This window comes from Oncorhynchus mykiss, chromosome 17 (assembly GCF_013265735.2).
Source record: "Oncorhynchus mykiss isolate Arlee chromosome 17, USDA_OmykA_1.1, whole genome shotgun sequence".
NCBI classification, from domain to species: domain Eukaryota; kingdom Metazoa; phylum Chordata; class Actinopteri; order Salmoniformes; family Salmonidae; genus Oncorhynchus; species Oncorhynchus mykiss.
In genome coordinates this window covers 2780400-2792983 of record NC_048581.1, presented here as the reverse complement: position 1 = coordinate 2792983, position 12584 = coordinate 2780400, and the positions used below count along the sequence as shown (strand labels likewise).

At 42.9% G+C, this 12584-nt stretch overlaps 1 protein-coding gene across 1 annotated transcript; it reads left to right on the top strand.

Annotated features, from left to right (window-relative positions):
* The first annotated feature begins 975 nt into the window (after nucleotides 1–975).
* On the top strand, nucleotides 976–10648 carry LOC110516478 (zinc finger protein 2 homolog). Its single transcript, XM_036948599.1, has 2 exons — nucleotides 976–1565; nucleotides 8523–10648. Exons 1-2 carry the CDS (start codon nucleotides 1205–1207, stop codon nucleotides 10004–10006), a joined length of 1845 nt encoding a protein of 614 aa, XP_036804494.1. The 5' UTR covers nucleotides 976–1204; the 3' UTR covers nucleotides 10007–10648.
* Nucleotides 10649–12584: the final 1936 nt, after the last annotated feature.

Below are 12584 nucleotides of genomic sequence, written 5' to 3'. Positions count from 1 at the left end.
AACCTAGGAAGAAACCTAGAGAGGAACCAGGCTATGAGGGGTGGCCAGTCCTCTTCTGGCTGTGCCGGGTGGAGATTATAACAGAACATGGCCAAGATGTTCAAATGTTCATAAATGACCAGCAGGGTCAAATAATAATAATCACAGTCGTTGTCGAGGGTGTAACACGTCAGCACCTCAGGAGTAAATGTCAGTTGGATTTTCATAGCCGGATTAACTGACTTGACATAAATAAAGGTTAAAAAAGTATTTATTTTTAAAACAAACATTACAGAATGTTTGTTGTTCCTGCATCGACTGATCACATCCGATATTATTCGGTGTGAACCTCTTTCCAACCTCCAATGACAGACGTTTGTTTCTCCTGTGGTAAAATGGCTGTCATGACGAACTCAGGGGGGGGGGGGGGGGGGGGGGGATTTTCCATCTTCTTTGAAGCCACCTGTTCTTATGATGTCATCCTCACATCAGATGGCAGTGTATTAATTTGCTGCTACACAGATTACAGACACACAATCAGTCTGTTCATTTAGATGGAAAATCTAAAGGTTTTGTACTGAATAATCAGATGTGAGGTAAAATAAAGGTTAAATAAAGGTAAAATAAAAAAATAAAAAACCTGTCTGTTAATGTAATTACAATGTCTCAGTGATGTGTAAACCTGTCTGTTAATTGATCATGTAATTACAATGTCTCAGTGATGATGCAATCTCTATTGCACTCCACACTGCCCTTTCTCACCTGGACAAAATGACCAACTATGTTGAGAATGCTGTTCATTGACTACAGCTCAGCGTTCAACACCATAGTGCCCTCAAAGCTCATCACGAAGTTAATAAGGACCCCGGGACTAAACACCTCCCTCAACAACTGGATCCTGGACTTCCTGACGGGCCGCCTCCGGTACAGTAGGGGGCGGTGTTTCCACCTCGGTCCGTTGCGATCCGCCGAGAAAAACTAAAAGAAGAACAACAACAGCCATCTCAGCCATCTCGGTAGCTTGCTCGTCAACATAGCGGAAACATTCAAGCTCTTAAAGACTCTTTCTGGTATTTTAGGCACTGTGTTTTGATCACATTTCTGTCGTTTAGCTAATTATCTCATTTAATTTCCTATTTACGTTTTTGTTGTTATTATTTAGCTGACGTGGCTGGTTAAGTTAGCATTAGCGTAGTTAGCTAACTGTTAGCTATCATCCTTGACCATGAGTTCACCAAGCTACTCTCCTCCTGATGAAGAGGAGGGGGTCTGCTGGACGGAGAAAGAGGGTCTGTGGCTGAATGTTGTCGTGAAAGAGGAAGAGGAAGAAGAGAATGTCACAGTAACAGAAGTAGAGGAAGAGGAGGCTGTTACAGTAAAACAAGAAGTAGAGGGTGAGGCTGTTACAGTGAAAGAAGAGAAATATGTTTTCAGAGTGAAAGAAGAGGAGGAAGAGGAGGATGTGACTGTGAAAGAAGAGGAGAAAGAGGATGATGCAGTTTTTGGAGTGAAGGAGGAGAAAGAGGAGGAGGGGGAGATGACTGTCACATTGAAAGATGAGGAGACAGGAGATCTGATTTACACCAGTAAGTACTGTCTTAAAAACAGGGGCATTTACTCCGCAGTTCTTGAACTGATGTGACAAATGCTATGAAAAGTACCCTGATTTTTAATTGATAAGAAATAGTCATTTCATATCCACAAAATTTGTCACATGCGCCGAATACAACAATACCGTGTGTAACCGATGTGAAACGGCTAGTTTAGTTAGCGGTGCGCGCTAAATAGCGTTTCAATCGGTGACGTCACTTGCTCTGAGACCTTGAAGTAGTGGTTCCCCTTGCTCTGCAAGGGCCGAGGCTTTTGTGGAGCGATGGGTAACGATGCTTCGTGGATGACTGTTGTCTGCAGAGAGTCCCTGGTTCGCGCCCGGGTATGGACGAGGGGACGGTAAAAAGTCATACTGTTACACATGAAATGCTTACTTACAAGCCCTTAATTAACCAACATTGAATTTGACCTTTATTTAACTTGGCAAGTAAGTTAAGAACACATTCTTTATTTACAATTACGGCCTAGGAACGAACGGTGGACTAACTGCCTTGTTCAGGGGCAGAATGACAGACTTTTAACTTGTCAGCTCAGGGATTCGATCCACCAACCGTTCGTTTACTAAGCCTAGTGGTTAGAGCGTCGGACATCTGCCACCCCAATACATTACAGTTCAAGAAGAGTTAAGAAAATATGTAGCAAATAAGCTTAAGTAAAAAGTACAGGGGGTACCGCTATCGAGTCAGTGTGGAGGCTATATACAGGGGGTACCGAGTCAATGTGGAGGCTATATACAGGGGGTACCGGTACAGAGTCAATGTGGAGGCTATGTACAGGGGGTACCGCTATCGAGTCAGTGTGGAGGCTATATACAGGGGGTACCGAGTCAATGTGGAGGCTATATACAGGGGGTACCGCTATCGAGTCAGTGTGGAGGCTATATACAGGGGGTACCGAGTCAATGTGGAGGCTATATACAGGGGGTACCGGTACAGAGTCAATGTGGAGGCTATATACAGGGGGTACCGAGTCAATGTGGAGGCTATATACAGGGTATTACGGTACAGAGTCAATGTGGAGGCTATATACAGGTGGTACCGGTACCGAGTCAATGTGGAGGCTATATACAGGGGGTACCGGTACAGAGTCAATGTGGAGGCTATATACAGGGGGTACCGGTACAGAGTCAATGTTGAGGCTATATACAGGGGGTACCGAGTCAATGTGGAGGCTATATACAGGGTATTACGGTACAGAGTCAATGTGGAGGCTATATACAGGTGGTACCGGTATCGAGTCAGTGTGGAGGCTATATACAGGGGGTACCGGTACAGAGTCAATGTGGAGGCTATATACAGGGGCTACCGAGTCAATGTGGAGGTTATATACAGGGGGTACCGAGTCAAGGTGGAGGCTATATACAGGGGGTACCGAGTCAATGTGGAGGCTATATACAGGGTGTTACGGTACAGAGTCAATGTGGAGGCTATATACAGGGGGTACCGAGTCAAGGTGGAGGCTATATACAGGGGGTACCGAGTCAATGTGGAGGCTATATACAGGGGGTACAGGTTAGTTGAGGTCATTTGTACATGTAGGTAGGGGTGAAGTGACTATGCATAGATAGATAATAAACAACGAGTAGCAGCAGTGTACAAAACAAATGGAGGATGGGGGGGTCAATGTAAATAGTCCGGTGGCCATTTGATTCATTGTTCAGGAGTCTTATGGGTTGGGGGTAGAAGCTGTTGAGGAGCCTTTTGGACCTTGACTTGGAGCTCCAGCACAGCTCGCCGTGCGGTAGCAGAGAGAAATCAGTCTATGACTTGGGTGACTGGAGTTTCTTAAAAAAATGTTTGGCCTTCCTCTGACACCTCCTGGTATATTGTTCCATTTTACATTAAGAACGATCCCACATCTAGAAAAGGCACTGAAAACATTTGAAAAAAGGTTGTTTTATCTTGACGGTAAAACCTCAACACCAAAGGTTTTTTTTTTTCAGCTTTGAAATAGTTCCCACTAAAGAAGACAATCACAACTCTATCAATAACCTTATAATAGAACAGCTGATTGGCTGATTGCGCAGGGTAGCCTAGTGGTTAGAGCATTGGGCTAGAAACCGAAAGGTTGCAAGTTCGAATCCCATAGCTGACAAGGTACAAATCTGGTGTTCTGCCCCTGAACAAGGCAGAACCGGTACAGAGAAAGAGGGTCTGAACAAAATATGCCCCTGAACAAGGCAGAACGACAGATTTGTTCCAAGGCCGTCATTGAAAATAAGAATTTGTTCTTAACTGACTTGCCTAGTTAAATAAAGGTTAAATAAAACCTCTTATGTGTATGATGTCCCTCCAAAGAGGGAAGTGGCCATAATGGGCTTCTTAAAGTGGCCATAATGGGCTTCTTAAAGTGGCCATAATGGGCTTCTTAAAGTGGCCATAATGGGCTTCTTAAGTTACGCAGTTTTCACATTTATGAGTTAGCACAATAGAATCGCTTCTAACAGAGAGTCACCTTGAATTGATTCAGAACACCAAGTCAGTTCTCTCATTAACCTGGCTCTTCAATAAAGAGTCATTTTGAATTGATTTCCGAACACCAACATCAATAAAGAGTCATTTTGAATTGATTCAGAACACTAACATCAATACTGTCATTAACCTGACTCTTCAATAAAGAGTCACCTTTAATTGATTCAGAACACCAAGTCAGTTCTATCATTAACCTGGCTCTTCAATAAAGAGTCACCATGAATTGATTCAGAACACCGTCAGTTCTATCATTAACCTGGCTCTTCAATAAAGAGTCATTTTGAATTGATTCAGAACACCAAGTCAGTTCTCTCATTAACCTGGCTCTTCAATAAAGAGTCACCATGAATTGATTCAGAACACCAAGTCAGTTCTGTCATTAACCTGGCTCTTCAATAAAGAGTCACCATGAATTGATTCAAAACACCAAGTCAGTTCTCTCATTAACCTGGCTCTTCAATAAAGAGTCATTTTGAATTGATTCAGAACACCAAGTCAGTTCTCTCATTAACCTGGCTCTTCAATAATTATGACTTAGTTTAAAATATCATCAGCTGATCCAGGAAGTAATTTTCTGAATGACATTTAAGTGATGTTGTGATACAGCACGACATGCAACAACAGCCAAAGTGCTGGAAAAACTGTGTTCACAAAGACACGTTGGACCTAATATCCCTACATTGATGTTCCTCATCTGTTATTGTGTGATTGATTTACAGGAGGGTCTGATTGATTTACAGCAGGGTCTGATTGATTTACAGCAGAGTCTGGTTGATTTACAGCAGAGTCTGGTTGATTTACAGTAGGGTCTGGTTGATTTACAGCAGGGTCTAGTCTGGTTGATTTACAGTAGGGTCTGGTTGATTTACAGCAGGGTCTAGTCTGGTTGATTTACAGCGGGGTCTGGTTGATTTACAGCAGGGTCTGATTGATTTACAGCAGAGTCTGGTTGATTTACAGCAGAGTCTGGTTGATTTACAGTAGGGTCTGGTTGATTTACAGCAGGGTCTAGTCTGGTTGATTTACATCAGGGTCTGGTTGATTTACAGCGGGGTCTAGTCTGGTTGATTTACAGCAGGGTCTAGTCTGGTTGATTTACAGTAGGGTCTAGTCTGGTTGATTTACAGCAGGGTCTAGTCTGGTTGATTTACAGTAGGGTCTAGTCTGGTTGATTTACAGCAGGGTCTAGTCTGGTTGATTTACAGTAGGTCTAGTCTGGTTGATTTACAGTAGGGTCTAGTCTGGTTGATTTACAGCAGGGTCTAGTCTGGTTGATTTACAGCAGGGTCTAGTCTGGTTGATTTACAGCAGGGTCTAGTCTGGTTGATTTACAGTAGGGTCTAGTCTGGTTGATTTACAGCAGGGTCTAGTCTGGTTGATTTACAGTAGGTCTAGTCTGGTTGATTTACAGCAGGTCTAGTCTGGTTGATTTACAGCAGGTCTAGTCTGGTTGATTTACAGCAGGTCTAGTCTGGTTGATTTACAGCAGGTCTAGTCTGGTTGATTTACAGCAGGGTCTAGTCTGGTTGATTTACAGCAGGGTCTAGTCTGGTTGTACAGCAGGGTCTAGTCTGGTTGATTTACAGCAGGGTCTAGTCTGGGTGTACAGCAGGGATCTAGTCTGGTTGATTTACAGCAGGGTCTAGTCTGGTTGATTTACAGCAGGGTCTGGTTGATTTACAGCAGGGTCTAGTCTGGTTGATTTACAGCAGGGTCTAGTCTGGTTGATTTACAGTAGGGTCTGGTTGATTTACAGCAGTGTCTGGTTGATTTACAGCATGGTCTAGTCTGGTTGATTTACAGTAGGGTCTAGTCTGGTTGATTTGCTAAACGACTAATCTGTACCTCCGCACATTGACTCTGTACTGGTACCCCCTGTATATAGCCTCCACATTGACTCTGTACCGGTACCCCCTGTATATAGCCTCCACATTGACTCTGTACCGGTACCCCCTGTATATAGCCTCCACGTTGACTCTGTACCGGTACCCCCCTGTATATAGCCTCCACATTGACTCGGTACCGGTACCCCCTGCATAAAGCCTCCACATTGACTCTGTACTGGTACCCCCTGTATATAGCCTCCACATTGACTTTGTACCGGTACCCCCTGTATATAGCCTCCACATTGACTCTGTACCGGTACCCTCTGTATATAGTCTCCACATTGACTCTGTACCGGTACCCCCTGTATATAGCCTCCACATTGACTCTGTACCGGTACCCTCTGTATATAGTCTCCACATTGACTCTGTACCGGTACCCCCTGTATATAGCCTCCACATTGAGTCTGTACCGGTACCCTCTGTATATAGTCTCCACATTGACTCTGTACCGGTACCCCCTGTATATAGCCTCCACACTGACTCTGTACCGGTACCCCCTGTATATAGCCTCCACATTGACTCTGTACCGGTACCCCCTGTATATAGCCTCCACACTGACTCTGTACCGGTACCCCCTGTATATAGCCTCCACATTGACTCTGTACCGTAATACAGGGCTGGTCAGTCAGCATTTCACCGTGAGGTCTACTACACCTGTTGGTTAAGGGCTGGTCAGTCAGCATTTCACTGTGAGGTCTACACCTGTTGGTTAAGGGCTGGTCAGTCAGCATTTCACTGTAAGGTCTACTACACCTGTTGTATTCATCATTTCACTGTGAGGTCTACTACACCTGTTGTATTCAGCATTTCACTGTGAGGTCTACTACACCTGTTGTATTCAGCATTTCACTGTGAGGTCTACTACACCTGTTGTATTCAGCATTTCACTGTGAGGTCTACTACACCTGTTGTATTCAGCATTTCACTGTGAGGTCTACTACACCTGTTGTATTCATCATGTGACAAATAATATTAGATTTGATTTACAGCAGGTCTAGTTAGATTTAACTGAGAAAGCATCAAGGTAATGTGTTTTCAAATGTTTCTGTGTCAGTTTGGACACACAGATACTTGGCTCATAATGTGTAGAGAACTGTTCCTTGATGGATAGGCTATTGTACCACACAGAGATATTTTCCTTTATTCAGGACATTTAGAATGACAACACATTACAGAGTAGCCTAGTGGGATTATTCACAAAATTATCTGGTGATCAGGTTATGAAATGTCATGACAAAGACATTTTAGTTTCCATGTTTCACCTGAAATATTAAATGATTTATAGTCCTCGGTCTGTTGTAAGGGTCCTACAGTAGGTCTGTGTTGTTGTTAGGTGAAGTTATGGGTCCTACAGTAGGTCTATGTTGTTGTTAGGTGAAGTCATGGGTCCTACAGTAGGTCTGTGTTATTGTTTGGTGAAGTTATGGGTCCTACAGTAGGTCTATGTTGTTAGGTGAATTTATGGGTCCTACAGTAGGTCTATGTTGTCATCTGAGACCATTCAACAGTCTAGATTTACCAGGTTATTACTGCTAAACAATAAACCGTTTTTGTTGTTTTGATTATTTCTTACATTCTCTAAGAGACTATTTGGTTGTGATAATTGCAAAATATGTATTTTGGATGAAGCAGTTGTTAGCTTAAATGCTAATGCTAGGCTGGAAGCGTAGCTGTTAGCTAGAATGCTAAAGCGTTTTGACATAGGCTGGTAGCAAAGCTGTTAGCTTGAATGCTAATGCTAGGCTGTTAGCAAAGCCGTTAGCTAGAATGCTAACGCTTATTGACATAGGTTGGTAGCAAAGCGATTAGCTTGAATGCTAATGCTAGGCTGGTAGCAAAGCCGTTAGCTAGAATGCTAACGCTTATTGACATAGGCTGGTAGCATAGCTGTTAGCTAGAATGCTAACGCTTATTGACATAGACTTGTAGCAAAGCTGTTAGCTAGAATGCTAATGCTAGGCTGGTGGCAAAGCTGCTAGCTGAAATGCTAACGCTTATTGACATAGACTGGTAGCAAAGCTGTTAGCTAGAATGCTAATGCTAGGCTGGTAGCAAAGCTGTTAGCTGGAATGCTAGCGCTTATTGACATAGACTGGTTGCAAAGCTAGTCAGAGCTTTTTACTGGTTGAAATTAAAGTTGTTGTTTTTTAAGTATAAAGCAGTTGATTTGAAACAATGGCACAAACGAGCCTTTACAATTATAATCCAAAAGTAGTGTGAAATTCACTCACAAGCAACCTGAAAATGGAGGCTATTTTTGCTGTCAGTCTATGAGAACTCCCCTGGGTTTTCCCCCACGGTGGTGAATTAGTACCTATGGTTTTTACAGCTGTATTAACTAGAATCATCCACTACACTACTGTGAGAAAGAAATCAAGACAATATGGCTGTTTTTGCTCACTTGAATGTCCTTAAGACAGTTTTCAAGTAAGTTTGTAAAAGCATTTTTAAACATTTCATTACAGACTTAAATTGTTATAAAACATCACGGGCAATCACCTTTTACCTCAAATAAACAGTGGATTACCGCTGTTGTGGGCCTTTAATCATCTGTCTGACTTTGTTGTTCACACAGGAGAGAGACGGGACTATAGTGGATCCTCTGGGGATCCTCAACAACCTCATGATGCTGACGAGGCAGAGCAGAGTCTCTCCGCATCGGAACAACCCAAGAAACACCAGCGGAGAATCACAGGAAAGACACCTCACTGCTGCGCTGACTGTGGGAAGAGTTACTCAAGATCAGATTCACTAAAACTACACCAGAGAATTCACACAGATGATAAATCTCACTGCTGCTCTGACTGTGGGAAGAGACTTACCTCTTCGGCAGACCTTATAAGACACCAGAGAATCCATACAGGAGAGAAACCGTATAGCTGTGATCAGTGTGGGAAGAGTTTTAATGTTCCAAGCAGCCTGAAAACACACCAGAGAATTCACACAGGAGAGAAACCTTATAACTGCTCTCAATGTGGGAAGAGTTTTTCTTCGTCAAGCCGCCTGACTACACACCAGAGAATACACACAGGAGAGAATCCTTATATCTGTGATCAATGTGGGATGAATTTTACTACATCTAGCCAGCTGACTTTACACCAGAGAACACACACAGGAGATAAGCCTTATAGCTGTAATCAATGTGGGAAGAGTTTTGCTCACTCACGCAGCATGACAGCACACCTGAGAATACACACTGGAGAGAAACCTCACTGTTGCTCTGACTGTGGGAAGGGATTCCACTCTTCAGCAGACCTTAAAATACATCAGAGAATCCATACAGGAGAGAAACCTTATAGCTGCTCTGACTGTGGGAAGAGCTTTTCAAAATCATCTACATTACAATCACACCAGAGAATTCACACCGGAGAGAAACCTTATAGCTGCTCTGACTGTGGGAAGACCTTTTCAAAATCATCTACATTACAATCACACCAGAGAATTCACACTGGAGAGAAACCTTATAGCTGTTTTCAATGTGGGAAGAGTTTTACTGAATCTAGACGGCTAACTACACACCAGAGAACACACACCGGAGTGAAACCTTACCACTGCTCTGACTGTGGAAAGAGATTTGTTTCGTCAGGACATTTAAAATCACACCAGAGAACACACACAGGAGAGAAGCCTTATAGCTGTGATCAATGTGGGAAGAGCTTTACTCACTCAAGCAGCCTGACTATACACCAGAGAAAACACACAGGAGAGAAACCTTATAGCTGTGATCAATGTGGGAAGAGTTTTGTTACATCTAGCCAGCTGACTATACATCAGAGAACACACACAGGAGAGAAATCTCATAGCTGTGATCAATGTGGGAAGTGTTTTGTTACATCTAGCCGTTTGACAATACATCAGAGAACACACACAGGAGAGAAACCTTACAGCTGTGATCAATGTGGGAAGAGTTTTGTTACATCTAGCAGTCTGACTATACACCAGAGAACACACACAGGAGAGAAACCTTATAGATGTGCTCAATGTGGGAAGTGTTTTACTACATCGAGCCATCTGACTATACACCAGAGAACACACACAGGACAGAATCCTTATAGTTGAAATCAATCTGGGAAGAATTTTGCTCAGCCAAACTAGCTGATATCACACCAGAGAACACGCACAGGAAATAAATATTGTAGCTGTGATCACTGTGACAAGAGATACTCTGGTAAAAAGATATCTGATTAAACATCAGAAAATACATGAAGGAGTTGTTTCACGATATCAATTAATTAATGTCACAATGTAGAATGTTGTAGAAGGGGTATTTTAATGATGTCATAATGTAGAATGTTGTAGAAGGCGTATTTTAATTGTCATAATGTAGAATGTTGTAGATGGGGTATTTTAATGATGTCATAATGTAGAATGTGTATTTTAATGATGTCATAATGTAGAATGTTGTAGTAGGAGTATTTTAGTTAATTCATGTCACAATGTAAAATATATATTGAGTGAGAGATCCTTCCTTCCGGGTCTTTGTCCACTACTTAGTACACAAAACCTACAGACAAGAACAGTATCCTACACGCTTCAAGTGCGCATCCCACATTTCTGAGGGATTTCCGTTCACACAATTTCTGAGACTGAAGCTCTTGTGTGTCGTAGTAAAACAGAGGCTGAAAATGAAGAGGAAGTTTGAGGCTCATCGCCCCCTCCCCTAACGAATGGCTTGATGATGTTCTCAGTAGAAATCTAGAAGGAGTTTGAGGCTATTCGCCCCCTCCCCTAACGAATGGCTTGATGATGTTCTCAGTAGAAATCTAGAAGGAGTTTGAGGCTCATCGCCCCCTCCCCTAACGAATGGCTTGATGATGTTCTCAGTAGAAATGTAGAAGGAGTTTGAGGCTCATCGCCCCCTCCCCTAACGAATGGCTTGATGATGTTCTCAGTAGAAATCTAGAAGGAGTTTGAGGCTCATCCCCCCCCTAAAGAATGGCTTGATGATGCTCTCAGTAGAAATGTAGGAGTTTGAGGCTCACCCCCCCCCCCCCCCCCAAAGGCTCATCCTCATCTTGAAGAGACGTCGCTCTAGTCTTGATGAGACGTTGCTCTAGTCTTGATGCCATGTCCTCCCTCTAGTCTTGATGTCCTCCCTCTAGTCTTGATGAGACGTTGCTCTAGTCTTGATGCCATGTCCTCCCTCTAGTCTTGATGTCCTCCCTCTAGTCTTGATGCCATGTCATCCCTCTAGTCTCGATGTGACGTCCTCCCTCTAATGTTAGTTGACAGATAAGAACACGAGACTTTAAGGAGAAATTACCCAACATCCCCTATTGCATGTCATTTCTCAGAGGCCCTGTCTCCTCCATGTCCTTCTGCTCTATACAGTAGATAAACCTTCAGGTAGGGGTGGTTCTCAGAGGCCCTGTCTCCTCCATGTCCTGTTCTATACAGTAGATAAACCTTCAGTTAGGGGTGGTTCTCAGAGGCCCGTCTCCTCCATGTCCTTCTGCTCTATACAGTAGATAAACCTTCAGGTAGGGGTGGTTCTCAGAGGCCCTGTCTCCTCCATGTCCTTCTGTTCAGCAGATAAACCTTCACGTAAGGTTGGTCATCTTGAACTTAGTCTTCTCCACCCAGAATGCAGGTGGATGTTCTATTTAAAAACTCTCCACCCATCAGGCGTGAATGAAGAATTGTTATTTGAGTGTTTTCTGTAAGTGGTATATTGCCTGTTATTGGTGTTCCATACCTCCCTCTAGTGGTGCCTCTAGCTCCCTACTCTTACCATCCTGTTTTATTTATTCTGAGGAAACCTTCCCATGAATAAGCAATAAATGTTTCTCTGTCTGCTTTTCCATACCTCCCTCTAGTGGTGCCTCTAGCTCCCTACTCTTACCATCCTGTTTTATTTATTCTGAGGAAACGTTCCCATGAATAAGCAATAAATGTTTCTCTGTCTGCTTTTCCATACCTCCCTCTAGTGGTGCCTCTAGCTCCCTACTCCTACCATCCTGTTGTATTTATTCTGAGGAAACGTTCCCATGAATAAGCAATAAATGTTTCTCTGTCTGCTTTTCCATACCTCCCTCTAGTGGTGCCTCTAGCTCCCTACTCCTACCATCCTGTTTTATTTATTCTGAGGAAACGTTCCCATGAATAAGCAATAAATGTTTCTCTGTCCGCTTTTCTTTATTTGGTATATAATGTAGAGCATGCATTCTGTTGTACTAGGTACTGATTTATAGATGTTCTGATGCGTTTTCTTGGCACCATCATGTGACGTAATTATAATTTAAATAGAAGCCTGGGGCCTATTCACAGTGATGATGGCATGAGATCATGTGACATGTAATTATCATTTAAATAGAAGCCTGGGTTCTATTCACACTGACGATGGCCTGAGATCATGTGACATGTAATTATCATTTAAATAGAAGCCTGGGTTCTATTCACACTGATGATGGCATGAGATCATGTGACATGTAATTATCACTGAAATTAGAAGCCTGGGTTCTATTCACACTGACGATGGCCTGAGGACCAAACTGTTCTTTTGTTTTCACCTTTTATTTAGGCACTTTCTTGTATTATTATATATTCTTTGGGGAGTTTCAATAAACATCTCTGGTGCAAAGTCAGATGGCTAGATCTTTATTTGACCGTTTAGGATCTTTGTTGTGACAGGGTCTCT

Coding starts and splice junctions, on each gene's coding strand:
- LOC110516478 (XM_036948599.1), top strand. CDS start 1,205: ATGAGTTCACCAAGCTACTCTCCTCCTGATGAAGAGGAGGGGGTCTGC. Junction 1,566..8,522: donor AGGAGATCTGATTTACACCA/GTAAGTACTGTC, acceptor TTGTTCACACAG/GAGAGAGACGGGACTATAGT.